The sequence below is a fragment of the Syzygium oleosum genome, unplaced genomic scaffold (assembly GCF_021117445.2).
Source record: "Syzygium oleosum isolate NSW1041296 unplaced genomic scaffold, Sole_v2.1 Sole_v2.21, whole genome shotgun sequence".
Taxonomy (NCBI): domain Eukaryota; kingdom Viridiplantae; phylum Streptophyta; class Magnoliopsida; order Myrtales; family Myrtaceae; genus Syzygium; species Syzygium oleosum.
The window spans coordinates 705285-730533 of NW_026607505.1; the positions used below are offsets into that span (position 1 = coordinate 705285).

Genomic DNA, 25249 nt, shown 5'->3' on the forward strand with positions numbered 1-25249 from the left:
AGGAATCAATAAACCGAACCAACTTTCTTTCTCACCGATACCCTGCCGAAAAATCGAAATTCAACCTTTGGAGAGAGCCATGATCCGGATACGCTCATCTTGGAAGAAGATTGTGACCCGCCTCAGATTCAAGTTTCGGATCAAACTGATCCAGCTCAAGAGGCTTTGGCCCAACAATTCACTCAAGGGCAATTCGGCTTGGCCCAATGGCCACCAATCCATTGGTTTCCTGTACAAGGCCAACCAATCTAATGGATAGCTGGGCCAACCCAACTTTCAGCCCAAAAATCGACTCAACAGGGCACATCCGGAGGAGATATGGCTACTGCCCTTGGAGCTAACCCAAATGGGAGGCGGGGTTGGTTGTTCACGGGTCAGAAACCTGAATCAGTTGCGGCGGGTTTAGGGTCGAATCCCTACCCGCTCCTCCAACCCGAGTATCTTCCGTACTCGATTTCCACCATCAGCGGCAACCTGGAGCCCGATGATACGATCTACACATCAACGGCCGACGGCCTGGAATTATACAGCACATCAATTAATAGCTCATTGTTCTAGACAACTACTCGACCCGGTTTAGGGATTTTCGGCGAGCACTTGTGATGAAGATAAGGACAATTTAATTGACAAAACCGTCCCCTTCCCAATTGACGACTAACTCCAACGACATTGGCGCAAGTACAACCAACTCGTACACATATAGAGTGGGAACTGTGCTGCTCCCAAGGTCGCAGCCGGACTACACATCAACTAAGGACTCAAAAATGATGTGGGAAAACATCCGCAAATTGTACGGTAAATTGGATCAAGTGAAATTTTTTTTGCTCACCCAGGCCTTGTCTGAGTTGAAGGGAACCTCTCGGTCACCACTAATTTCAACCGACTCTCGGCTCTGTGGAACGAGCTTGAGGCGGCCGAGGAGAAGCTCAAAGGGCTTAAAACCAGCTTGAAACAGTACCAGGACATCAAGGAACAAAAGAAGGTGGCACAGTTCCTACTAATTTTGAATGATAGTTACTCACATTTTCGTTCGCAGATTATAACCATGGAGCCCATTCCACCACTCAGTCGAATATATCAACTCACCGTCCAAGAGGAAAATTAGCACCTTGCAACCTTCGAGTACGTCCGAGTGGGTGAAAGTGCGACGTTAGCGGCTCCGGTGAACCCATTGCAGCGAACTCCCATAGCCACAAACACCCATTGTGCAGCACTAGGGTTTCGGTGGGAGGAATGAGAAGGCTTTATAAAGCCCTTTTGGACGGCCCAGATCAAAATCCACAATCTGAAGGACATCTTTCATCCATCCATGCACTCGAATCTAATGGCCCATATCAGGTCATGTCTGCGCCGGCTTTCAAGTCATCTAGCGGCTCACAGGGTGCCACATCATCACAGAAAAAGGGTGGGCAACATTTGAAAGGAAAAGCTAAATCCTATGAATATTGCAAACGTCCATACCATACTGTCAATACATGCTGAAAATTACATGGAAAGCCAAGTGATAAAGGAAAGCAAGAGAATTTTCTATTTATCGGTCTCGACACAAGGAATTGAAAGGGCAAATCAGAATATTACTCATGATTGGTATCGAAACATCATGAAGACCCTGAGTCAATTGGACATTTCTAACAAGATCGCGAGCTTCTCAAGTACCTCCTTTTGTCTGACGAACTCCATTTCAGTTGATGCATGGATAATTGATTTAAGAGCCAGTGACCACATAATCTGCAATGAACAATTTTTTCTCAAGTTCACCAAAACCCCATTCTTCCATGCCGGTGCGTCTTCCAAATGGGAATGTCACTTACTTCACCAAAATTGGCATGGTTCATCTTAGTCCCATCATTATCCTTAAGAATGTCATTTCCATTTTTGAATTTAATCTCATCTTTATCTCCAAAGCCTATGAGGTCAATTCATACCATGTTTTCTTCAATTCTGAAAATTGTTTCTTTCAAGGTCTTTCGACTAGCAAACTGATGGGCTTGGGTAGCGTTGCATAAGAGCTATATTTTTTGACTAGTTTTCCAAAAGATTTTGATTTATCTTGTACTTCGTTGAATAAAGGCATTTCATGTAATGCCACTGCCAATAATAAAATTGTCCTTTCTCATCAACGTTGGGTCATAGCGTTTGTTTTTCCTATCCCAAATGTCCCATCTGTTCTTTAGCAAAGCAATCAATTACACTATTTCCCATCAGTACATCTCAAGCCATTAGTGCTTTTTCCCTAATTCACGTCGATATCCGGGGTCCCTATCATACTCCATATCGCGGCGGAGATAATTTTTTCCTCACTATTGTGGATGATTATACACGTGCCACATGGGTTTTCCTAATGCAATCCAAGAGTCAAGTTTTTTACATATGACAAATTTCTTCTCTTTGGTCAAAAAATCAATTTGACAAATCTATCTAGCACATTTGTGCTAATAATGGATGCGAATTTTTCAATAATGAACGTGTGTCCCTCTTCTCCTCTAATAGGATCCTTCATGAAAGTTCTTGCACTTATACTCCCCAACGAAATGGGATTATTGAGCGCAAACACCGTCATCTCTTGGAAGTAGCCCGTGCTCTTAAGTACCAAGCGTCTATCCCCGAAACCTTTTGGGGAGATAGTATGGTCACGGTAGCCTATCTATTCAATTGCATGCCAACTCGGGTCCTTAGGGGTTGAACTCCTTTTGAGATGCTTTTAGGGAAATGTCTAGAGATTGGTCAATTAAGAGTTTTCGGCTATTTATGCTATGTAACAACCATGGGCCCTTGGGACAAAATGGTTCCCTATGGCATTCACTGTATTCATGGGATATCCCTCTCTATAGAAAGGTTACCGTGTCCTGGAGATATCTACAGGTCACTTCTTGGTAAGCCAAGATGTTGTTTTCCATGCTGATATATTTCCTTTTTAGAAAATGACATCTTTGCCTTTGCAATCTATCTAAACATCTAATTGTTGCTAGTTTCTATCTGAGGAGGATTTATCTTTGACTCCACAATATGTTCTTATTACGCCAGATCCAATGTCTTCTTTACCAGTCACGGATAATTTAGTTTCTTTGTCAACTTCGGAACGTATGATTGAGCACTTAGTAATCTGAGAAGAAATCTTCTCTAGCTTCATCAGTGGCCTCTCCATAACCGTGTATTGACGAGTTTCCTTTATCAATTCACGAATGGACTCATAATGAGCAACTTCGATGTTCCAACCGCAACAATCGTCCTCCCATGTAGACCAAAGATTATAAATGCCCTACTTTGTATGCTCCAAGTACTCATTATCATGTTTCCTCTTATGTTTCATTTAGTGGTTATCATCAGGGCACATGTATTATATTAGCCGCATATCCGAGGAACAAGAACCCTCTTCCTATGATGAAGTAGCTCATGATCCATGTGGGCAACAAGCTATGGTGGCTAAATTAAATACCCTCATGGAGAATCATACTTGGGATATTATATCGCTACCTCTACATCGAAAACCAATTGATTTCAAATGGGTATACAAGATCAAGTACAAGGCAAATGGTTTTGTTGAGCGCTACAAGGCTCGATCAGTGGCTAAAGGCTTTACACAATGGAAATGTTTCGATTATCATGAGACTTTCTCCCCGGTAGCAAAGGAGGTGACTAATCGTTCTTTTTTATCTATTGCCACCTTTCGCAATTGACCTTTACACCATATGGACGTCCATAATGTCTTTCTTCATGGTGATCTGGATGAAGAAATTTATATGGATCATCCACAGGCTTTATGCAGGCACGGGGAGTCTCAAGTATGTCGTTTCCGTAAATTCCTGTATGGACTTAAACAAGCTTCCAGCAATGGTACAACAAGTTTACCACAACACTCACAGATGAAAGGTTTGAGCATTCCAAACATGACTATTTACATGGATGAAAGGTACATCATCAATCTATTTATTGATATATGTTATGGTATACTTATTATGGAAAATGATGAATTTGCTGACGGAAAGTCTAAGGGATATCTACACTCCACTTTCCATATTAAAGATTTGGGACCTCTCCAGTATTTCCTGGGCATTGAGATTTCCTGGTCAGACATGAGAATCTGCCTTAGCCAACGAAAATTTATTTTGGAAATCATATCAGAAGTTGGTCTGTCCGAATGTAAGCCAGTTGTTATTTCGATTGAGCAAAACTACAAGTTGACGATGCTTGAATATGATGCAGGATCATCATCGTCATCTAATGAAGACCCATTGCTTAGTAATCCATCAAGCTATCAGAAACTCGTCAAAAATGGATTTATCTTACCATGACTAGACTTGATATATGCCATGTAGTGCAAATTTTCAGTCAATTTATTCACAGTCCAAAGCAATCCCATATGAATGCAGCACTGAAAGTTGTGAAGTATTTGAAGGGATGTCCCAGACTTGGAATACTTTTATCTCGAGATTGCAACATGAAAATGGCAGCTTATTGTAACACGGACTATGCTACTTGGCCAGTGACCCGAAGATCCATTACTGGTTTTTACATTAAATTGGGAAAGTCATTGATTTCATAGAAGACAAAGAATCAGTGTCATCAGCCGAATCTGAATATCGAGCTATGGTGAAGACCGTTTGTGAAATAGTCCAGATACGAGGTTTACTTTCAAACCTTAGCATGCAAGTTGATGGGCCAATTATGTTGTTCTGCAACAACTATGTTGTGCTCAAACTTGCGGCAAACCCAGTCTTTCATAAAAGAACAAAGCATATAAAGGTCGACTGTCATTTCACTCGAGATAAATTTCAACACACATATCTATTAAGCAAGATAGGCATTTTCGACATATACAAGGCGCTAGCTTGAGGGGGGTGTTGGAGATATGGTTTCCTTTTCTTAGATTGATTGAGTAAATCGTGGATTGATTGATTGACGAATCACTAGGATTGGAAAATAATTCAGCAGAATAGGAAAATATGGTTTTGTATGTTATCTCCTACATTGTATTTCCTTATATTATATATAGGACTTTGTATAAATGAAAAGCTTTAGAACAAAAAGGAATACAATTTCCAATTTCCCAAATTTCTTCATTTCATGTCAAGAAAGAGAACATCATTTCGTCATCATCAAATTTCTCGATGTGTATATATAGTACACATGCACGAAATTGTCATTATTTCAAAATGCCCTCATGGCGTCAAATATTTTCTTTGGACGGACATGGTATCGACATGAATAAAAATTTGTCAAATTGAGTTGGAGATTCTAGTGAACAACCATATCAATATCAACCGAAGCCATATTGAATTAATATGCACGCACACGAGTGCTTAATCTCTCTATCTCCTTCTTCAGAGCATCGCGAGATGATGAATATCGAAAGGGTAAGCATCAGAAGAAAGCAAAGCTTTGTAAGCTCTTGCACCAAACACCAAATTTACCGTCTCCGTGGGGTGGAATGCGTCGTAGAAGGGGTGCAACATCCTAATCAGGCATGTAGTTTCGAAGGGAATGCACATGCCATCCTCCCGAACCTTACAACAGGTTGAACTTGCAAGTCGGAGAGCTGAACATTAGACAAACATAATTAACACCATCGTTGAAATTTACACTTGAAGAACCAGACATTGTGCCACTATATACTTATACACCCCTTGATATGGCTAATAGTTTTGTCATTTGGTAAACTAATCTTTGATTTATTGCTAGCATAACTCAAAAAAGGATTTCTCAACACAAGATTGTTAGACATTGTGCCACTATATACTTATACACCCCTTAATATGGCTAATAGTTTTGTCATTTGGTAAACTAATCTTTGATTTATTGCTAGCATAACTCAAAAAAGGATTTTTCAACACAAGATTGTTAGAGAGAGAGAGAGAGAGATAAATACCTGGAAGTCCAGCCATGGAGATTCCGAAAAAGTCTATGTAGGTGAACTTAGCATCGGCGAGGTTGCTATTCAGCTCATCAACGAGGGTTTTGAGCCTGTCGTTGAATAACATAACCGCGCTGTTGATCTTGTCGACGCACAGAGATCCATTGGTCCCAAATCTCGATATTTCTTCTGGGGCGCAACCTATCACACTTAATCCAAATATTGCCACCTTCCTTGCTCCATATGAATACAGGGTCTAGGGTTTGAAAGTGGGATGATGAAAAAAAATATCAGATCCGTTGAAACTACGGATGTTCCAAAGTAATTATCAAATGAAAGTTGTAAAAAAAGAAGTAGATGTTAATTTACATTAGAACTTTTGCTATCCAATGCGTATCAGGAGAAAATATTTACCTTCAACTGTTGTCGGTATTGCTCGATTAGTACATCGGCGTATTGCTCGGGCATGTAAAGCTCGCTGGTCTGGTATACATCTGGCATGAAGTAGTTGTTGATGTAATCGTTGCTTCCCATTCCTACCGTGTATATGCACTTGTTTAAGTATGCCGTAGCATTCGATCCCAACATTTCTCTGACGCGCGAGATCGTGACCAAATGGTTTTGCAATTGATGGTTCAAGCTGATCCGATCGCCCTATCGGAAGAGCATGGAAAAGATATCCTTTTGAATACACGTATAAAATAATAGAGGCAGACCTAAGGGGGGCAGGCGGATGCCGTCCAACCCAGCCTTCAAACACTAGGCGTAAAATTCTACATATTTGTGTACCAGTTGCTGTCCTGTTTCATCTCGAATGCCCGCCCCACCGGATGCATAATTCACGCCGACGAGTATCTCGCAGCCTTTTGCAGTAGCAAAGGGTTGAATGTATTTTTCAAACCCTAGGTGTTTAGCTGTAATTCACAATTAAAAGAAATAATAACAATAACAATAATAAGTATAGTAATAAAGAACTGAATAGATAGCCCATGAACTTAATAGGCGCAAGCATGTAAAGTCACGGGAGTTTTTGCTTTTTGGCCTCCTTAGCAACTTTTAGCAAAGCGTGATACTATGTTCAAGCCACATCACGTTATGCTTTTTCCAAAGATTTGACATGAACAGTTTGAAGGGTCGATGGAAAAAAGCGAGAAGGTAAGAAAGCAGACCAATGATGTCGACGGTTGTGCGACCGTTGGTGAACCTTCCTGTCGCGCCCTCGGGGAAGTCGATCCCATAAGGAGGATAATTTGCTTTGGCCTGAGTCTCGAGATCGTTGTTGTTCCCATTGTCGGCGAGCGAGTCTCCGAATATGAAGTAACACGGGACTTGAGGAGCTCCGACAACCCTGCTTCGCGAATCCGACGAGATCAAGAAGAGAACAGACAGAATAACTCTCCATGCTATATTGTACTCGAATGATGCCATTTTGAAATGGGAAATATCTATGAAGAAAGAACGAAGCTTCTTTGGAAGTAATTGGTGACCGATGATGAGCAGAACAGAAAGCAAGAAGAGGACCATTAAGTACGATCGCACGCATAATTAAATAGCTTAAACCCGTGATTAAGTAGGTCGTCGTTTTCTAAAAATAATTCATGTAGTTTAACTTTTTCCATTCGCTCTGGCTTGCACCCAATTCTGTGGGAGGGAAAAGAATGTAAATAACGACTACAAGGAATTTATTCACGTGAAGTGAAAGGTATTGCTTTGAAATCTTCTTTCCGTTGAGCACATTGTCTTAAATAATTTCCGGCCGTGATCCAATTGGCATATTCCAGCAATTTTTGTCCTTGGATGAACCCTAATATATATCTAGAAAAAACCAGTCGTGTCCCATGTGCATGAGGTCAGAAAATATATGTATATTGAGATGCAAGTTATGATAAAAAGTTGCGTCCGTTTTCAAGTTAGATGTCATGATACGGGGAAATTACCAAAAAAGTTCTAGACCTATTGTGATTGTGCCAATCCAGTCCTAAACTTTTTTTTTTTGCTAGTTGAATCCTACATATTCAATTTAGTCCATCCAAACAATTTTGGCTGGAAATCGCTGATATAGAAGCCGGCCGTCCTACGTGGATTTTTTTAATAATATTTTAATATTTTCCGAATTATTTATTTATTTATTTATTTTCCTTTTTTCCTTTTCTTTCTCTTTTTTTTTCTTCTTCCTTTCGTTCTGCCTCTAGCTGATCGCTAGACCTCAACAACTGGACCTCGCCGGCCACCAGAAAGGCCGACCTCCCCGTCTCTGGGCGAGGCCGAGCCGCACCATCGACGAGCAAGTCTTGCCCTCGCCCAAAGACGATGAGGAGGCTCGGCCTCTCCCGACCATGGTGAGGTCGGCCTCAACGGCCCTTGTCTCTAACTGGTAGCCAAAGGAAGGGAAGAAGAACGTAGGACGGCCGGCGTCTATGTCAACGATTTCCAGCAAAATTGGCCAAATGGACTGAATTGGCATAAATACAATAAATATAGGACTTTTCTGATAATTCTCCCTAATAAAACTTATCGATAGTCACAATGGGACGAGATGTACTCACATCCTTTCTTGACCAATTTATTTTAGCATTAGCTATCATGCACGCACTATGTGCAAACAATGCTACTTCCATACGCCTTCATAAGAATCAATGAACAGGCATAAATTGAATATGATTGCTCAAGAACGCATACAATCATTAAAAATTGAAATATATTACAAGCTCTATCGTTTCGCATATGTCAACGTCACACAACTCTTCGCCTTTCTTTAAGCTAGTCATTAACCATCGAAGCAAATCCTTGAAACTCAAACCCATTAGGTATGTTCCTATAAAAAACGAGATAGTGTGCATATAGAATATGCATGAAGATGTTTAGTGCACGTTAAAACTGTTGACCCGTCTCTTACGTTGCCAGCCATGGTGAAGCTGTTTTGGGTCATGCTACGAGAAAGTAAACTAAGAAATATTGTGGGATTTTTTGGGGGAAAATAGATATAGTATTTGATAATGGTAGATTAATCCGTGTTTACATTTCTATTCAGAAGCTTCTGTTCTCAAATTGCAAAGAGAGAGAGAGAGAAAAAAAGATGTCGTCTACACCAAAACGATGTGATTGCACGACTTGAAGAGAAATTTCCGGGAGTTGACCAGGCTATGCTCTTTGCGTGGTCAGCTTAGGCAAACAACATGAGTTGCGTACGTACCAAGTGAATAGTAGAAATTTAATGTTTGGCTGAAAATGAAGAAGAAGATGTTGATTATAGCTCGAAGTTTTCCTGTTCGATTCAAAATCGGCACATGTTTCTATTTATCGAGACACTCGGAATGTTTGTGGAGGCATGGAGACGGAGATGGACAAAACGAGGGCATGTGAAGATGGCCCGCAGCTTGCCTAACACCTGAACGAAGCCGGACATCTAGGGGGCGCCTGACCAAGGAATGGCAGGGATGCTGGCCAACACCGAGTAGTTGGACGTGTTTCCAGCGCAATAAGTAGGTGCCGGGAAAAATATTTAAAAAGTCCTAAACCTATTGTACAACGGTCAATTCAGTCCTATATCTTTCAACCGTACTAATTTAATCCTAAACATTTTGACGATTTATCAATTCAGTCCTAAACTTTTCAACTGTGTTAATTTAGTCCTAAACCTTTTGATGATTTGCCAATTTAGTAATTCCGGCAAATGTTGGCCTGAAATCGCTGACGTAAAAGTCTAGTCAACGTGGCCGTACTACGTGGCATGGCCGTAGGATGGCCCTGTGCCAAGTATTACGGCCACGCTAGCGTAGACAATTTTTATAATTTTTATTAAAATACGGAGCTGAATAGCAAGCCCATGAACGTAATAGGCGCCCGCATGTAAACGGCCTCTTAAGGAACTTTTAGGACAACATTAATTTCCATGGGAAAACATGATACTATGCTTAAAGCCACATTACATTATATTTTTCCAAGATTTGACGTGAACAGTCAGAAAGGTTGAGGGAAAAAAGGGAGAAGGTAAGAAAGCAGACCAATGATGTCGTCGACAGATGTGAGGTACGGCCATTGACAAGCCTTCCGGTGGCACCGTCGGGGAAGTCGATCCCATTAGGAGCGTTGGGATGTGGTTCATACTCCTCATTGACGGGAAGGCAAGGGGGTCCCACTCCCCGGTGAGCAGGCAAGGGTCGCGGGAGCGGCGGTCCGGAGCCGCAAGAGAGCTTTTATAGTTTGAGTCAGGAAAAGGAAAGTTTCCTAATTCAATTATGTTTCCTATTTTGAATAAGTTTCCTAATTCAATTATGTTTCATATTTTAAATAGGTTTCCTAATTAGAATAGGTTTCCTAGAAAGAGGTTTCCTATTTTGAATCAAACTATTGCCTATATATAGTATCTTTCTCTTATAATTGAGAGATGTAACATAGAGGTACGATGTGCTAATTATAGTCAAATCCTCTATTGGACGTAGCCCTAGTTTTAGGGTGAACCAAGATAAAAACCTCGTGTATTGTTTCTCTTTCTCGCTTTTTACTTTCTATTTCTTTGTTATTGTGCGGCGAATCCTAACATCTGGTATCAAAGCAAAGTTTGAGGTTATGGTTTCTTGGTGAAGAGAGATCCGAAAAATCGAATCTTGGAAAGATGTCATCGGCTGGTCAATCACGGATTGAAGTAGAGAAGTTCGGAGGAAAGGGTTTCGATTTATGGAAATTGAAAATGGAGGCTTTGCTCGTAGATAGAGATCTATGGCACGTGATCGAAGAAGATAAACCCAAGGAAAAATCTAAGGAGAAGGCAAAGGAGACCGAGTCCATGTCTGATTAATTGAAGGCGTGGAATAGTAGAGATCAGAGGGCGCGAAACCTAATTTGGTTATGCCTTGCGGATAGTGTTCTAGCGAACGTGACTTCTGAGAAAACGGCAAAGGATCTCTGGACGAAGCTGAAAAACCTTTATCAGAGCAAGTCACTCGCGAACAAACTCTTTTTGTGGAAGCGACTGTACAACTTGCGGATGAACGAAGGTGATTCTTTTTCTGCACGCTTAAACGAATTTAATACTATTTGTGAGAAACTTGCATCGATCGATGTCAATCTGGATGAGGAAGATAAAGCATGTACTTTGTTGTGTTCACTGTCGAATTCATGAGAACATATAATTATTTCGATTGGCACTGGTGTTAGTGCATTATCCTTCGAAGGCATTGTAGCTGCTCTATTGTCTGAGGAGATGAGGAGAGCTAGTTCTGGTAGTGCAACGCAAGAGGCTCTTTTCGTAAGAGGAAGGAGTAGTGACCGATCCAAATTCAAATTTGGTGGCAAGAATAAGTCCAGAGGAAGATTTAAAAGCCAAGATCGATTGGAAATGACATGTTGGAAGTGCAAAAAGCCTGGACACTTGAAGAAAGATTGAAGAAGCAAAAGTGTAGGTCCGAGAGAAGCAAGATGAGGCATCATCCTCTAGTACAAAGAAGGATGATGCCAAAGTGGCACGGGAGACATGTATCTAGCCTCGCAATTCATCACGGGGCGATTGCAAAGTGCATGGATAATTGATACAGAACGTCTTTCCACGTGACGCCTCATAGAGATTGGTTATGCTATTATGAGCCATATCAGGGAGGCACAGTGCGAATAGGGGATGACACGACGCTTGATATTATTGGTCATGGAAAGGTGAAGCTAAAGATGAAAGATGGGACAATCAAGAATCTTCCAGATGTGATGCATATTCCTGGTCTTTCGAGGAATCTTATTTTGTGGGAACTATGGCAGATGCTGTCATTACCTTCACCAGCGACAAATATTCATGCAAGCTAACCCGTGGATCTGTGGTGATCGCCAGAGGTGAACGGTATGGAAAACTGTTGAAATTATTTGGGAAGCACAGTGATCAGCGGTAAGAGTTATATCTCAGAGCAGGTGGAAGAAGATCTTTCGATACTATGGCATCGGAGATTGGGTCATATCGGTGAGAAAGTGTTGATGACCCTTACCTCAAAGAAGATGGTGGATGGAATTCCAAGCTGTTCTATGGGTTTCGGATTTTGTGAACATTGTTTACATGGGAAACAAAATCGAGTATCTTTTGAATCCATAGGAGGAAGAGCGAAAGGGATTCTGGATTTGATCCACAGTGATGTTTTTGGTCCTACACCTATTGCATCTTTTGAAAAATCAAGGTATTATGTTTCTTTTACTGATGATTTTTCCAGATATGTGTGGATACATTTTCTGCAAATGAAAGATGATGTGCTTGAAAAATTTCGTGAGTTCAAAGCTTTGGTGGAAAATCAATTTGATAGGAAAATCAAAGTTTTGCGGACTGATAATGGAGGAGAATTCTGTTCAGTGAAATTTGATCAATTCTGTGTGACCAGTGGCATTACCAGGCAGAAGACAATGCCCTATACACCTCAGCATAATGGGGTGGCAGCAAAGCTTAATCGGTCTCTCATGGAAAAGACAAGGAGCATACTAAGTAATGCAGGCTTGGCAGCTGAATTTTGGGCGGAAGCAGTAGCAACCGCATGTTATCTGAAAAACAAGTCTCCCACATCATCTTTGAAGGATCAAACACCATTTGAGGCATTATTTGAAAAGAAGCCAAACATATCCCATCTTAGAGTATTTGGTTGTAAAGCATATGTACATGTGCCAAAGGAAAAGAGGAACAAACTTGAGAGTAAGTCAGAGAAGTGTATCTTCATTGGGTACAAAAATGGTGTCAAAGAGTATAAGCTGTGGAATCCTGATACTAAACGTATCATTTACAGCATGGATGTAGTATTTAGAGAATCTGCGACAAATCAGATTATTCGCCAAGCTCCTGAAAAACCACAAACGGTTGAATTAGATGTTGGTTTGAAGGAAGAGACAAAGGCTACACTAGCTAGAACAGAAAATTCAAATTCTAAAGCTGATGAGCTTAACGAGGCGCATGATGTAGTAGATTCTGAAACTGAGTCTGAAGTTGAAGCACCATCTAAACCAGTCCTAAGAAGGTCCACATGGATGAGAAAACCACTTGAGAAGTATACCCTATTTACCGGCAATGAGAATTGTGCTCTGATTGTTATAGATGATGATCCAAGTACTGTTAAGGAAGCAAGAAGTGCAAAGGATGCCAAACAGTGGGAGAAAGTCATGAAAGATGAGATGGACTCACTAGATAAAACAAAACGTGGAGTCTGGTAAAACTACCTACTGATCAAAAGGCAATTGGTTGCAAGTGGGTGTTCAAGAAGAAAATATCCGCAGATGGAGAGATATAACGATACAAAGCTCGTCTAGTTGCGAAGGGATACTTGCAGATAGAGGGAGTCGATTATGGTGAGATTTTTTCTCGTGTTGCTAAATTAAATTTCATAAGACTTGTCTTATCTGTAGCAGCTGCATACAATCTGGAGGTAGAGTAGCTTGACGTAAAGACAACATTCCTCCATGGTGACTTGGAGGAGGCTATTTACATGAAGCAACCAGAAGAGTTTGTAGTCAAAGGAAAGGAAGATCTTGTTTGCAAACTAAACAAGTCTTTGTATGGCCTGAAGCAATCTCCAAAGATGTGGTACCAGAAGTTCGACTCATATATCTTAAAGCTTGGCTTTGTTCGTTGTGATGCTAATTATTGTGTCTATGTGAAAAGGTTAGAGGATGATTTTTGTCATCTTAACCTTATATGTTGATGAGATGCTGCTAGTTGGAAATAGTTTGAGAATGATTAGCACGGTGAAAGGATTGTTGGCAAAACAATTTGAGATGAAAGATCTAGGCCCAACAAACTTCATCTTGGGCATGCAAATTAAAAGAGAGCGTGAGAATGGGAAGTTGTGGCTAAGTCAAAAGAAATATGTTGAAAGTGTGTTGAAAAAATTCAACATGGCTGACTATAAACCCGTGAAGACCCCCATGTTCACAAGTTCCAAGTTATCAACGCTCCAGTGTCTTAAGACTGAAGAGAAAGCTGAAGAGATGGCAACAATCCCAAATGCAAGCACTGTTGGGAGCTTGATGTATGCCATGGTATGTACTCGTCCTGATACTACTCAAACAGTTGGAGTATTGAGCAGATATATGTCCAATCCGGGGAAAGAGCATTGGATGGCAGTAAAGCGGGTGCTTCGTTATCTTCGCAATACATCTGACCTTGAGCTATGTTATGAAGGCATGAAAAGCTCAAAGGGACAGCAAGCATTAGAACTCAAATGTTTCGTGGATGCTGATTGGGGAGGTGACATTGATAGTAGAAGGTCAACTAGTGAATATGTTATTTCTCTATTTGGTGGAGCTATGAGCTGGGTGAGCAAGAGACAAAGCATGGTTGCTTTATCTACTACTGAGGCAGAGTACATGGCCCTTACTCATGCTGCTAAGGAAGTAATATGGATGCGCAAATTGTGTAAAGAACTTGGTTTTACACAAGAAGGAGTAAATATTGAGTGTGATAACCAGAGTGCTATATACTTGGCTAAGAATCCTGGATTTCATACAAGAACAAAGCATACCAGCATACAATATCATTTCATCCGGGAGAAAGTGGAATAGAAGGTTGTAGTGCTGGAGAAAATTGACATACAGGTGAATCGTGCAGATTTTTTTACCAAGGTAGTGAGTGCAGAAAAATTTGAATGGTGTACAACTACGTTGGGTCTGAAGAAGCATGTGGAGTATTCACCAAATGGGAGAATGTTGGAGTGTGGTTCATACTCCCCATCGACAGGAAGGCTTGGAGGTCCCACTTCCCGGTGAGCGGGCAAGGGTCGCGAGAGCGTCTGGCCGGAGCGGCAAGAGAGCTTTTATAGTTTGAGCCCGGAAAAGGAAAGTTTCCTAATTCAATTTAGGTTTCCTATTTTGAATAAGTTTCCTAATTGAATGGTTTCCTAATTAGAATAGGTTTTGTAGAAAGAGGTTTCTTATTTTGAATCAAACTATTACTTATATATAGTCTCTTTCTCTTGTAATTGAGAGATGTAATAGAGAGGTGCGATGTGCTAATTATAGTGAAATCATCTGCTAGACGTAGCCCTAGTTTAAGGGTGAACTAGGATAAAAACCTTGTGTCTCGTTTCTCTTTCTCGCTTTTTACTCTCTATTTCTTTGTTATTGTGCGGCAAATCCTAACAAGAAGGATAATTCGATTTGGCCCGAGTCTCGAGATTGTTGTTGTTCCCACTATCGGCGAGCGAGTCTCCGATTATGAAGTAACACAGGACCTAAGGAGCTCCAAGAACCAAGCTATGCTACAAATTCAAAGAGACAAAGATGAGAACTAATGCAAGTCTCCATGCTTTATCGTGCTCCAAAAATGCCAGTTAAGGCAAATCAGAAAAACCAATGAAGGAAACTTCGAACATAGAGGAACAAAACAAAGATGGGTAAACTGGTGCGTGGAGAGGAAAGCAAAAAAAAAGGGACTATATAAAGTCAAGAAATAAATTGATAACCAAATAAGTTTCTAGCTAGGCTTAGAGATCGTACTAGCTAGCAATACAGGATATCATTAAATATTTATCACATAGCTTGTACAAAATATATGAATACGATTCGTGGGTTGGTCTCGAATATAACTGTTTTTTTTTTGTCGAATATAACAGTTGACTCACTCATTTTTCGTTGACATTCATAGTCAAGCATGTACCAAATTGTGGTATCATGACTCCAGGGAGGAGGGGGGAAAACGGGAGAAAATTGTCCAAAAAGTCATAGACTTATTGTACTTTTATCAATTCAATTTCAAACTTTTCAATTTTGCCAATAGAATCCCAAACATTTTCACGTTTTGCCAATTAAGTCCATCTGGTCAATTTTGGCCGAATTTACTAACGTGGATGCCGGCTATCTTATGTGATACGGCCATCGTTAACGTGGATAATTTTAATAATATTTCATTGTTTTTTTACTATTTATTATTTTCTTGTTTTCCTTCCTTTTTTTTCAAAAGTTGCCGAAGGGTGTAGCCGGGCCCTCACCGGCCGCTAGAGAGGGATTTCGAAACCTCGCCGACCGAGGGCAAAGATAGCATCACCCGCGGCCGACGAGGCCATGGTAAGGCTGGCCTCGTCCATATTTGGGCGAGGTGACCTCGCCTGCAGCCGCGATGGCCTCTTCGCCTGTGGCTGGCGAGGTTCCGGCCGCCGTCGCCAGCGATTATGAAGAAAAAAAAGCAGGAAAAAAAAAAGAAAAAAAGGGAAAAATTAATAAAATATTCAAAAAATATTAAAATATGTTTAAAAATTATTTATGGTAGCACCGATCGTGCCACGTAGGACGGTTAGCGTCCACGTTCGCAAATTCTGGTCAAATTGGCCAGATGGACTCAATTACAAAAGGTGAAAAGGTTTAGGATTCAATTGGTAAAATTGAATGATTTAGGATTGAATTGGAAAAAGTACAATAGGTTTTAGACTTTTCGGACAATTTTCCCGTAAAAAAAAGCAAGCGTGACATGTTGGAAAATGTTGAAAATATGTCTTCGATTTGAGGACGAAGATGAAACTTTCCTAATTTAAGTAGGTTTCCTAATCAAATGGTTTTCTAGTTTAAAAAGAAAGGAAGTTTCCTATTTTGGATCTAACTCTCTTCTATATAAGAAGCAAGCTTTCTTCTTGAAGTGCATCTAAGAGGAGCTTGTACTTGTAAATTACAGCCTGAGTGTTTGATGTAGTGAAAATCTTGTATTGAGATTTTGTGAAATCTTTATGAGATTGAAAGATTATTTCGTGAGGAATTATGGTGTTAAACATTATGTAAGTTATCGCTTGATCTAAAGTGGAATTCTTTGCTGCTCTCCCCGTGGACGTAGGTCACGCCAAACAAACCACATAAATTTGATATCCGATTTATTTTCTTGGTCTGCAATTTTATTGATCGATTACCTATTTCCACTAAAAAAATTGGTATCAGAACTAGGCTTGGTTGAGTTGAAGCAAATCGATGCTGATGGGAAAAGGAAAAGTAAAATTTGACAAATTTGATGGAAAAATTTTGATTTTCGAAAGATGCAAACTGAGGATTACTTATACTCGAGGAATTTGCACTTACCCCTGCTTGGGAAGAAGCAGAGTTGATGAAGCAAGCTCCTTGGGAATTGATGGATAGACAAGCATCGGATGTCATTAGGCTGACATTGGCTCGTAATGTCGCGTTTAACATCACGAAAGAGAAAACCACTATGGGTTTTATGAAGGCCTTGTCAGACATGTATAAGAAGCTATCTACGATCAACAAGGTCTACTTGATGCGACATCTATTTCACTTGAAGTTAGATGATGGTGCGTCGATTTTTGATCATATCAATGAATTCAATGTGGTCATGAGTCAATTGAGTTCGGTTGAAATTGACTTTGAAGTTGAGGTACATGCTTTGATTCTATTATCCTTATTGCATAATAGTTGGAATACTACTGTTATTACTGTTAGTGATTCCTCTTGGTCAATGAGCTTGATGTTTGATAAGATTTGCGATTTGATTCGGAGTGAAGACATCCATAAAAGAGAATCTGGTGAACTTGTGTCTACTGCTTTAATAGGTGAAGGTAGAGGAAGAACTAATACCTGTGTTAACAGGAGTGGTGCGAATCTGAATAGACATAGTCAGTTAATGATTGTGGGTACTGTCTGTTGGAGTTATAGTAAAATAAAGCATCTTAAAAGTGATTGTTTTAAGCTGAAAAACAAGACAGGTAAAGAAATTAGCGTTGAGTTTGAAGATGTTGTTGCAGCGGTAGCTTACTGTAATTCGGATAATTCTAGTTACATTTTATTTGACACTGAGGATTCATCGTTTGACGGATGGAATATAGATTCTGGTTGTTCGCTTCACGCTACATCAAACGGGAACTATTTTACTATTTATTAATTGTAAGCAAGAAGTGACCGAAAAAAATTGTAAACTAGAAAAAAGCAAAAGGAAAAAATGAAAAAAATTATTGTAAAAATTGCCCACGTCAGTGCCAACCATGTCACGTAGGACAACCGGCGTTCACATTAGCGATTTTCGGCTAAAATTTACCGAAAGGACAATATTGTCAAATCGTCAAAAGGTTAAGGACCAAATTGATCAAATTAAAAGGTTTAGCACTGAATTGACAACCGTATAATAAGTTTATTACTTTTTGGTAAATATCCCGAATCTAAAGTCTAAGATCTTCATAATGAATTTGCACAATCTGTCCGTCCTTGTGTTTTCATGATGTATCGTGAGTTCAATGAGTCAAACTAATTTGGCAACGGGGACCGTAACTTGTGTGCTTATGTCACTCATAAAAATCATTTTAAGCAAACAAGATTGGTAAGCACTTAATTCTCGAGAGCGTACGGTATCTCATTATACCAATATGTTATGCTATTTTCCATGCGAAATTAAATGTACATTAAAGAAGGCTAATCTTGCCATAGGTCTCCCATTAACCAATGCCTCCTCGTGTCTAAAACATCCCACCACAAGGAGACCATGTAAACTCAGAATTACGGTGGAGGGAACGAGCAGCAAAGTGATTCAATAACGTATATAATTTGATTTGACTCGGTTTAATTTCGATCAAGACCTATTGTTGCCTAATCTGAAGCTAGTCATTTTATTGAGCAGTTGACAAACGAAATGCAGAAGTGCAAATCTTCTTGTTTTTCAACTTAATGTAGTTTTAGATTATTATTATTCTGCCTGTTATATGGACACACCCTACTTTAGATTTTGTCTTGGATTATCATAAAAGCAAGAGAATCGAGTAATTGAAAATCCATGCTTTACACAATTGTTTTTTCCCACTCTTTGGTGTTTCATCGACTCTTTTTCCGAATACGAAGCAACATGGGACTTGAGGAGCTCCAAGAACACAGCTTTGCAAATCCAATGAGACCAAGAAGAGAACAGATACAGTGACTCCTTGCTTTTCTGTACTCGAATGATGCCATATAGAACTGGGAAACATCTGTGACAAGAGCAAATGAAATTTGAACAAAAGAGGAAAGCAAGAAGGGTAACGAGAGCTTTCAAGCCAGAAGTGATTGGTGACTGTTGATGAGTAGAAGAGAAAGCAAGAAGGGTACTATATAATACAGTCCAGAGAAATGAATTTAGTGATGGTGATTGGAACTATAGCCAGGCCTAAGAATCTTGGCAATAAAGCATACTATTTAGTATGATCGAATGCAGAATGTAATAGTTTAAACCCGTGATTAAGTAGGTCATTTTAGTTTACAAACGATAAGAAAAGAATAAAATGTTGTTCTATTTTTCTTTATAGATGTCGTAATAATAAAAACTTATCAATATTTATAACGGGATGAGATTTACCTACGTCCCTTTTTGACCTATTTATTTTAGCAGGAGCTATCATGTGCGCGCTATGCGCAAGCAATACGACTTTTATGCCCATTTATAAATATGGAAATATCATATAATCCATATCGTTTCGTATATGTCAATATCGTATATCTCTCCACCTTCCTTTAAGTTGGTTATTCCCTATCAGAGAAAATCTTTGAAATTCAAGCCCATCATGTATTTTCTTATGTGATGAAATAATTTGCATATATAATATGCATGAAGTTCTTTTTTTCCCCTTTCTAAAAGTCGTGTAGATCTGATATTCCCGAGGTTGTACTTGATTTCTTCGGGAACTTCTGGGCTTGATACAGATGGATATGAAGCAGACGATATACGGTATGACATATGCAGAAGCTTTTATTCTCAAATAGCAGTCTCTTATTTGACTGGAATCATCCTGGTGATTTTATTCAATAGCGTATACGTTTAGACACTGGCAGCCGTGTAAAAAACTGCTTCAGCAGTGACTGATATTATCCCGATCTCCTCAGTCAGATCATCGCGAGTTTGCGAATGTCATAAGGGGAGGCATCGGATGGAAGCAAAGCATTGAATGCTCTTGCAGCAAACCCCAAATTCGTTACCTCTGAGGGATGGAAGCCGTCGTAGAACACATATGATGACCTGCTCGAGCATGGAGTTTCGAAGGGAATGCAAGTGCCTAGTTCCTCGTCCACTTTACAGCATGTTGCATTCAAAATTAGGTCACCTGAGAATTAAACAAATCAAGACAAAACATGTCTGTTAGAATGATCATACCATAATGCATTGATCCCAAGGACAGACGGAGAGAGAGAGAGAGGAACAAACCTGTGCCAGGACCAGTGGTTGAGATCGCGAACATGTTTATGTAGGTGAACTTGGCATCCGAGAGGTTGCTATTGAATTCATCTACGAGTGGTTGGAGCCGATTATTGAACAAGGTAACAGCATTGTTGATTTTGTCGACGCACACTGAGCCATTCGTGCCAAATCTTTTTATTTCTGTGGGGGTGCATCCTATTAAACCCAATCCAATAACTGCCACCTTCCTCGCTCCATAGAAATACAATGTCTAAGGTTTTGGAAGGAGAAAAACAATACGATAATCAGGTTCAAGGATAATAATGGATGATCTATGAAAAACAATGGATATTCCCTGTAAAAAATGAAGTGTGGTGGAAGTCGGTTGAATCAAAAGAAATAGACAATGAGTAATACTGAAAATAGCCAAGAAAGGGTTTGTTTCTAAGTTGCATGATGATTGATTGTGTCAAGCTCCGATGTGTTGCTTAATAGAATCAAGCTTCCAAAATATATTGAGGAAAGAAAATAGACATGTACCTTCAACTGTTGTTTGTATTGCTTGATCAGTACATCAGCATATTGCTCAGGCGTGTAGATCCTGCTAGGCGGGTATTTGTCGGGCATGAAGTAGTTGTTAATATAGTCATTGTTCCCCATTCCCACCGTGTATATGCACTCGTTTAAGGACGCTGAAGCATTCCACCCTAGTATTCCTCTCACGCTCGAGACCGTGACCAAATGATTTTCCAATTGACGGTTAAAGCTGATTCGATCGCCCTGTTTGAAGAAAGTGAGAGATATTTAACTTAAATGCTCCACGATTGGAAGCCAATTCAACCTAGTATTTGCACCCATCTTAAAAAATCTATGCACCAAGGGGCAAAACATGAACAAAGAAAATGAACGCATATATTATCGGTACGACTAGTTATCCGCAACACAGAAATACATAGGCATTACCAGTTGCTGTCCCGATTCATCGCGAATGCCGGCTGCACCAGATGCATAATTCAGACCTTGAAGTATGTCATTGCCTCTTGCAGTGGCAAAGGGTGGAATAAACTTGTCAAATCCGAGGAGTTGACCTGTATTTTCAATGAGAAAGATCCTGAATTAGAGCTAGCTAGCTTTGCATGCACAAGCTCAAGCCCATGAACGTGCGTTCTCAATTGACCATATAGAATTGAAGTAATTTGTGTGGCTAACTAATTAACGGCATCTTGGATGGATATAATCAACTAACCTAATTATGTTCCTAAACCTAATTACGAAACTGAACTTAACTCTTTATTATTGTAAAAGAAGTAGGAGAAATTTTTCTAACCCCTAGGACTACACTCAATTGGGAAGGTTCGATTCCATTCTGGTGTAGTTTGGCATTTGCACGTAGCTCCAATAAAGAAAGGAAGAAGATTAACTGCAGCTTCGGTAGGGTTCCTGAAGTGCTAAAAACGCAACGGAATCTATAAACCGAAACCCTAGACAGGATCCATGCGTATATTGAAGTTTAAACAGAAGTTCGACACGTACCTTTTGCAGATCGAAGGTAAATTGACAATCGATTGTGTCTGGATTAGCGCCCCAAGTATTGCGCCTCTACCGGTATCCACACACACGAACGAAAGTCTCCAACGATCCAAGTGCTAGCTAAAGATCTTAGACTTCTTTTTCCTGATCGCCTTTAATCTTCGAGACTCTCTCAAAGATCTCTGAACAGAAAACGATTCTCTTCGTGTTCTCTTGGAAGCATTTTTTTTTTCTCTCTTCTTAGGGTTTTTTTGTCACCCACACGCTATATATATAGCCTCATTATCTACGCGAATTAAACGAAGTGGGGCCGGGCGATTTGGGCCCGCCAAACTATCCACCTTCAATCATACGTTTAATCGTTATCTCATAGCGTGCACGACCGCGTAGATAAGTTGAATAGGAGAATAAATTAAAATCTACTTCTTATTTTAAGTAGATCCCGGCGCACAGAAAATATTAATTCAGTTCGTTAATGTGTACAACCCCGTAGGTTCACTAAACATTAGCAGTGTGCTCAAAACCCTTTTTGGCCCACAAGTCATAAGCGGTCTCTAGTAAGATATTATGACTACCTAAGTATAGTGAAGGTCGGTTTTCCGACACAACCTAATCCACAACTAATATTAGAGTATCAACATTGATTAATTCCTAGGGTAGACCACTAACAGCTTCATATAAGAACTCACTGATGTTGACACCTATTTTTAATTGCCCAAAATTAATTACACAAAAATTTAGGAATTAATGTCCTTAATTCCTAAGCAAAAAAATTATTTAGTTTATAATAGCATTGCATGTAGACATAGGTGCATTTTGCAATATTAGAATATATTTTTAAAAAAATTTGATTAAAAAAATTATTAAAAATAAAAAATAAAAAAAATTCGGTTTGGGCGGTCAGGGCCGGGTCGACCCGGCCCTTTTCTTTTTTCGCCCCGGCGTGGGCTCTGCCCGCTTTTCTTTTTTCATTTTCCTCCCGCGCGAGCTGGGCCTGGCCCTGCCCAGCTCTCTTTCTTCTCCACCTTCCCCGGTCTAACCTCCCCCCTCTCTCCTCTGTTCTGCTCTGTCCTGGCCCCCACTGCAGAAGCGCGAAATACCCGCTCCACCGCGCAAATTGGCCACGAAAGTCATGGCCGGTGCAGAGCGTTTAATGGAGCAGAGAGTGGCGTCATCGTCGTCGGATATAGGCCAGCGAGAGGAGAGAGAGAAGGGGGGTCGGCTGGGTTCGGTTTTTTGTGAGCAAGAACAGAGAGGCCGTGGGAGACCCAGAGAGATTGAGCGAGGCAGAGAGACGGAGAGCTCTTCCGGCTACCACCGTGCTCGTACCGCGGCACAAAGAGAAGAGGAGACGGTCCAGTTCGGTCGGCCGAGAGAGAGAAAAACAGAGCGACAGGCCGAGAGAGAGAAAAACAGAGCGAAAGAGAGAAAATGAGAGGTTTGAGAGTTTGCAGGGACTGAGAAGAACGTCGGTCAGCCTCCCCGTTGCCTGCGGACCAGCCGGAGACCTCCCAGACGTGCCGCCGACCGGTGAGTCTCCTCCGGTCCTCTGTTTTTCCCTGTTTTCTGGTACGGTTTGGCCGGGACTCGCGCCGGTCGTTTAGCGCGAATCCCGACCCATACCGTCGTCGGTCCCGGTCCCCACTCGCCATCGAAGGTGAACCGTAGCCGCTCGAGTCGACCGGGTCGCTGGAGGAGGTCGAAATCCATCGATTTTTGCCGTGCACGCCAACCGTTCGATGAAATGCCTCAATGAGGCCGGGTTGATTTTGCTCGGCAGCCGGCGAGCAGGTGGCCGGCCGGCGAGTTGGGTAACTAAAGCAGTTTCGTAGGGGTCCCAAGAGGTGAAAGCCGGGCAGGATTTGGTCTGGGTCGGCCGGCGAGACGCCGGATCTCGCCGGTCGACGGTCTCGCGTGCCTCAGGCACGTGAGAACCAGTTTGGACCGGTTTGCAGACCGGGTCAAACCGGTTTGTAGACCGAGTCAGGCCCTATTTTGTCCATAACCATCGGACCGGGCTCCAATCGGGCCCGATCAGATCCAGACCCGGGTCAATGACCCGGGTTGATCCCTGACCCGATTCGGATCCGAAGATCCGACCCGGGTCAACGCAATGGGCTGGGTCCGTTGACCCGGGTCGGATATGACCGACCCGGATCCGATGACCCGACCCGGTTACAATATTATATTATTATTATTTTAAAAAAATTTAAAAATTAAATTTTTTTTTCTTCCCTATTTACTTCTTATTTATTTTTATTTTTTAAAAAAAAGTTTAAAAAAATAAAAAAAATTTCTCTAAATTATGTGATACATTTGAATGTTCTAATTTATTGTTGTATTATTATGCATGTTGTTATAATTGTATAAATTGCCATGTTTAAATTAGACAAGCCTATAGGATTATGCGGTGATACTTTGCATGTGTTCTTTACTGCTGTTTTGTTATTATTATGCATGTTTTCAATTAAAACATAATTGCATGAACTGTTGTGTTTTGAATGTCATCTGACTTAGTTAGGATTAGAACCTAAGGCTGCATATCTATTTTGACTGCTGATCGTTTATGATTATGCACTCGCTTGATCACCTCACATGTTAGGAAAAAGGTCCTAAAATCAATCCAAATTGCCTGACAAATGTTTTCAGAAATGAATAGGGTAAAAAGGTACCGAAAGGGCATTAGTTATCCAACTAGTGTAACCAAGTCCCCGAACTCATTTAATCTCTAGTTCGTAGGAATAGGGTGATTCTCCCATCACCCTATTTGGGTTTCTAATCGACCCACCCCAAATCGATTAGTGGCGACTCCTTGATATAAACCACTCGCATGTTAAAAAACCTAAACCCTAAGTCGCGATATGGTATGGCTTTGGGAGAGCCCGAGTTAAGTCCCGAACCTAGACTTAGCACGTACCAGGCGAGCCCCCCTTTTTTGCATGTTGCCGATAAAAAGCGGGAGGTCGGTCGCGACAACTAATATGTATACGCATAAGGTGTGCATGTCTCCTCAGCTAGATAACACATCTTAAGAGAAAGTTCTATTGCATCGGATTGGTAAACCTTTATGCAATAATATCACCAGTTTCAAATACTCGTAAAGTTTTAAGCATGCCAATATATCCATGAATGGAATATGATAAACATGCACGCATGCATGACCGTACACTGAGCAACTAGGAATATTTCCATAAGAAAGCTATTTTATTTTTAAGATCAAAATAGTTATACAGATATTCCCTGTTAACAAAAAAAGTTTATGCAGAAACCAAAATGAAAAGGTAAGAAAATGGACCAATGATATCGACGGAGGTGCGCCCGTTGGTAAACCTTCCGGTGGCGCCTCCAGGAAAGTCGATCCCATAAGGAGGATAATTCGACTTGGCGAGGGTAAGGAGATTGTTGTTATTGCCGTTGTCGGCGAGCGAGTCTCCGAAGATGAAGTAACAGGGGACTTGAGGGGCTCCAAGAACCAAGCTCTGCAACAAATTCAAAGAGACCAAGAAGAGAACCGATACAACTCTCCATGCTTTATCGTGATCCAAAAATACCATTTGAGGCAACTCAGAAAAACCACTGAAGGAAACTACAAACAGAAAGGAAAAAACAAACGATGAAACCTCGTAAACTGGTGGGTGGAGAAGAAAGCAAAAGAAGGCACTACATATATAGGCGAGAAATGAATAGATAACCAATTAATTTCTAGCTAGATTTAGGGATCACACTACCTAGAAATACCGGATATCATTGAACATTTAGCACACAGCTTGTATTAAAATATTTAA

General features: G+C 40.6%; 2 protein-coding genes across 2 annotated transcripts; both read right to left on the reverse strand.

Moving 5' to 3' along the window:
• Positions 1-5205: 5205 nt before the first annotated feature.
• LOC115677307 (GDSL esterase/lipase At5g45670-like) lies at positions 5206-7374 on the reverse strand. Its single transcript, XM_030600441.2, has 5 exons — positions 7021-7374; positions 6641-6765; positions 6266-6505; positions 5867-6107; positions 5206-5536 (listed from the first exon to the last, which is right to left on the reverse strand). The coding sequence occupies exons 1-5, from the start codon at positions 7277-7279 to the stop codon at positions 5322-5324; spliced, it is 1080 nt and encodes a 359-aa protein (XP_030456301.2). The 5' UTR covers positions 7280-7374; the 3' UTR covers positions 5206-5321.
• Positions 7375-19495: 12121 nt separating this feature from the next.
• On the reverse strand, positions 19496-25018 carry LOC115677309 (GDSL esterase/lipase At5g45670-like). Its single transcript, XM_056321034.1, has 5 exons — positions 24760-25018; positions 20898-21022; positions 20475-20714; positions 19962-20205; positions 19496-19860 (listed from the first exon to the last, which is right to left on the reverse strand). Exons 1-5 carry the CDS (start codon positions 25016-25018, stop codon positions 19643-19645), a joined length of 1086 nt encoding a protein of 361 aa, XP_056177009.1. The 3' UTR covers positions 19496-19642.
• Between the last annotated feature and the right edge of the window lie 231 nt (positions 25019-25249).

Bases quoted from the DNA above. Each gene is read 5' to 3' on its own strand.
- LOC115677307 (XM_030600441.2), bottom strand. From the start codon at position 7,279: ATGGCATCATTCGAGTACAATATAGCATGGAGAGTTATTCTGTCTGTT. The intron at 6,506-6,640 runs GTACACAAATAT...CTCTTCCGATAG, and splicing joins ATGAAACAGGACAGCAACTG to GGCGATCGGATCAGCTTGAA. The intron at 6,108-6,265 runs GTAAATATTTTC...TTCAAACCCTAG, and splicing joins AATACCGACAACAGTTGAAG to ACCCTGTATTCATATGGAGC.
- LOC115677309 (XM_056321034.1), bottom strand. From the start codon at position 25,018: ATGGTATTTTTGGATCACGATAAAGCATGGAGAGTTGTATCGGTTCTC. The intron at 20,715-20,897 runs GTAATGCCTATG...TTCTTCAAACAG, and splicing joins ATGAATCGGGACAGCAACTG to GGCGATCGAATCAGCTTTAA. The intron at 19,861-19,961 runs GTTTGTTCCTCT...TTTAATTCTCAG, and splicing joins AACCACTGGTCCTGGCACAG to GTGACCTAATTTTGAATGCA.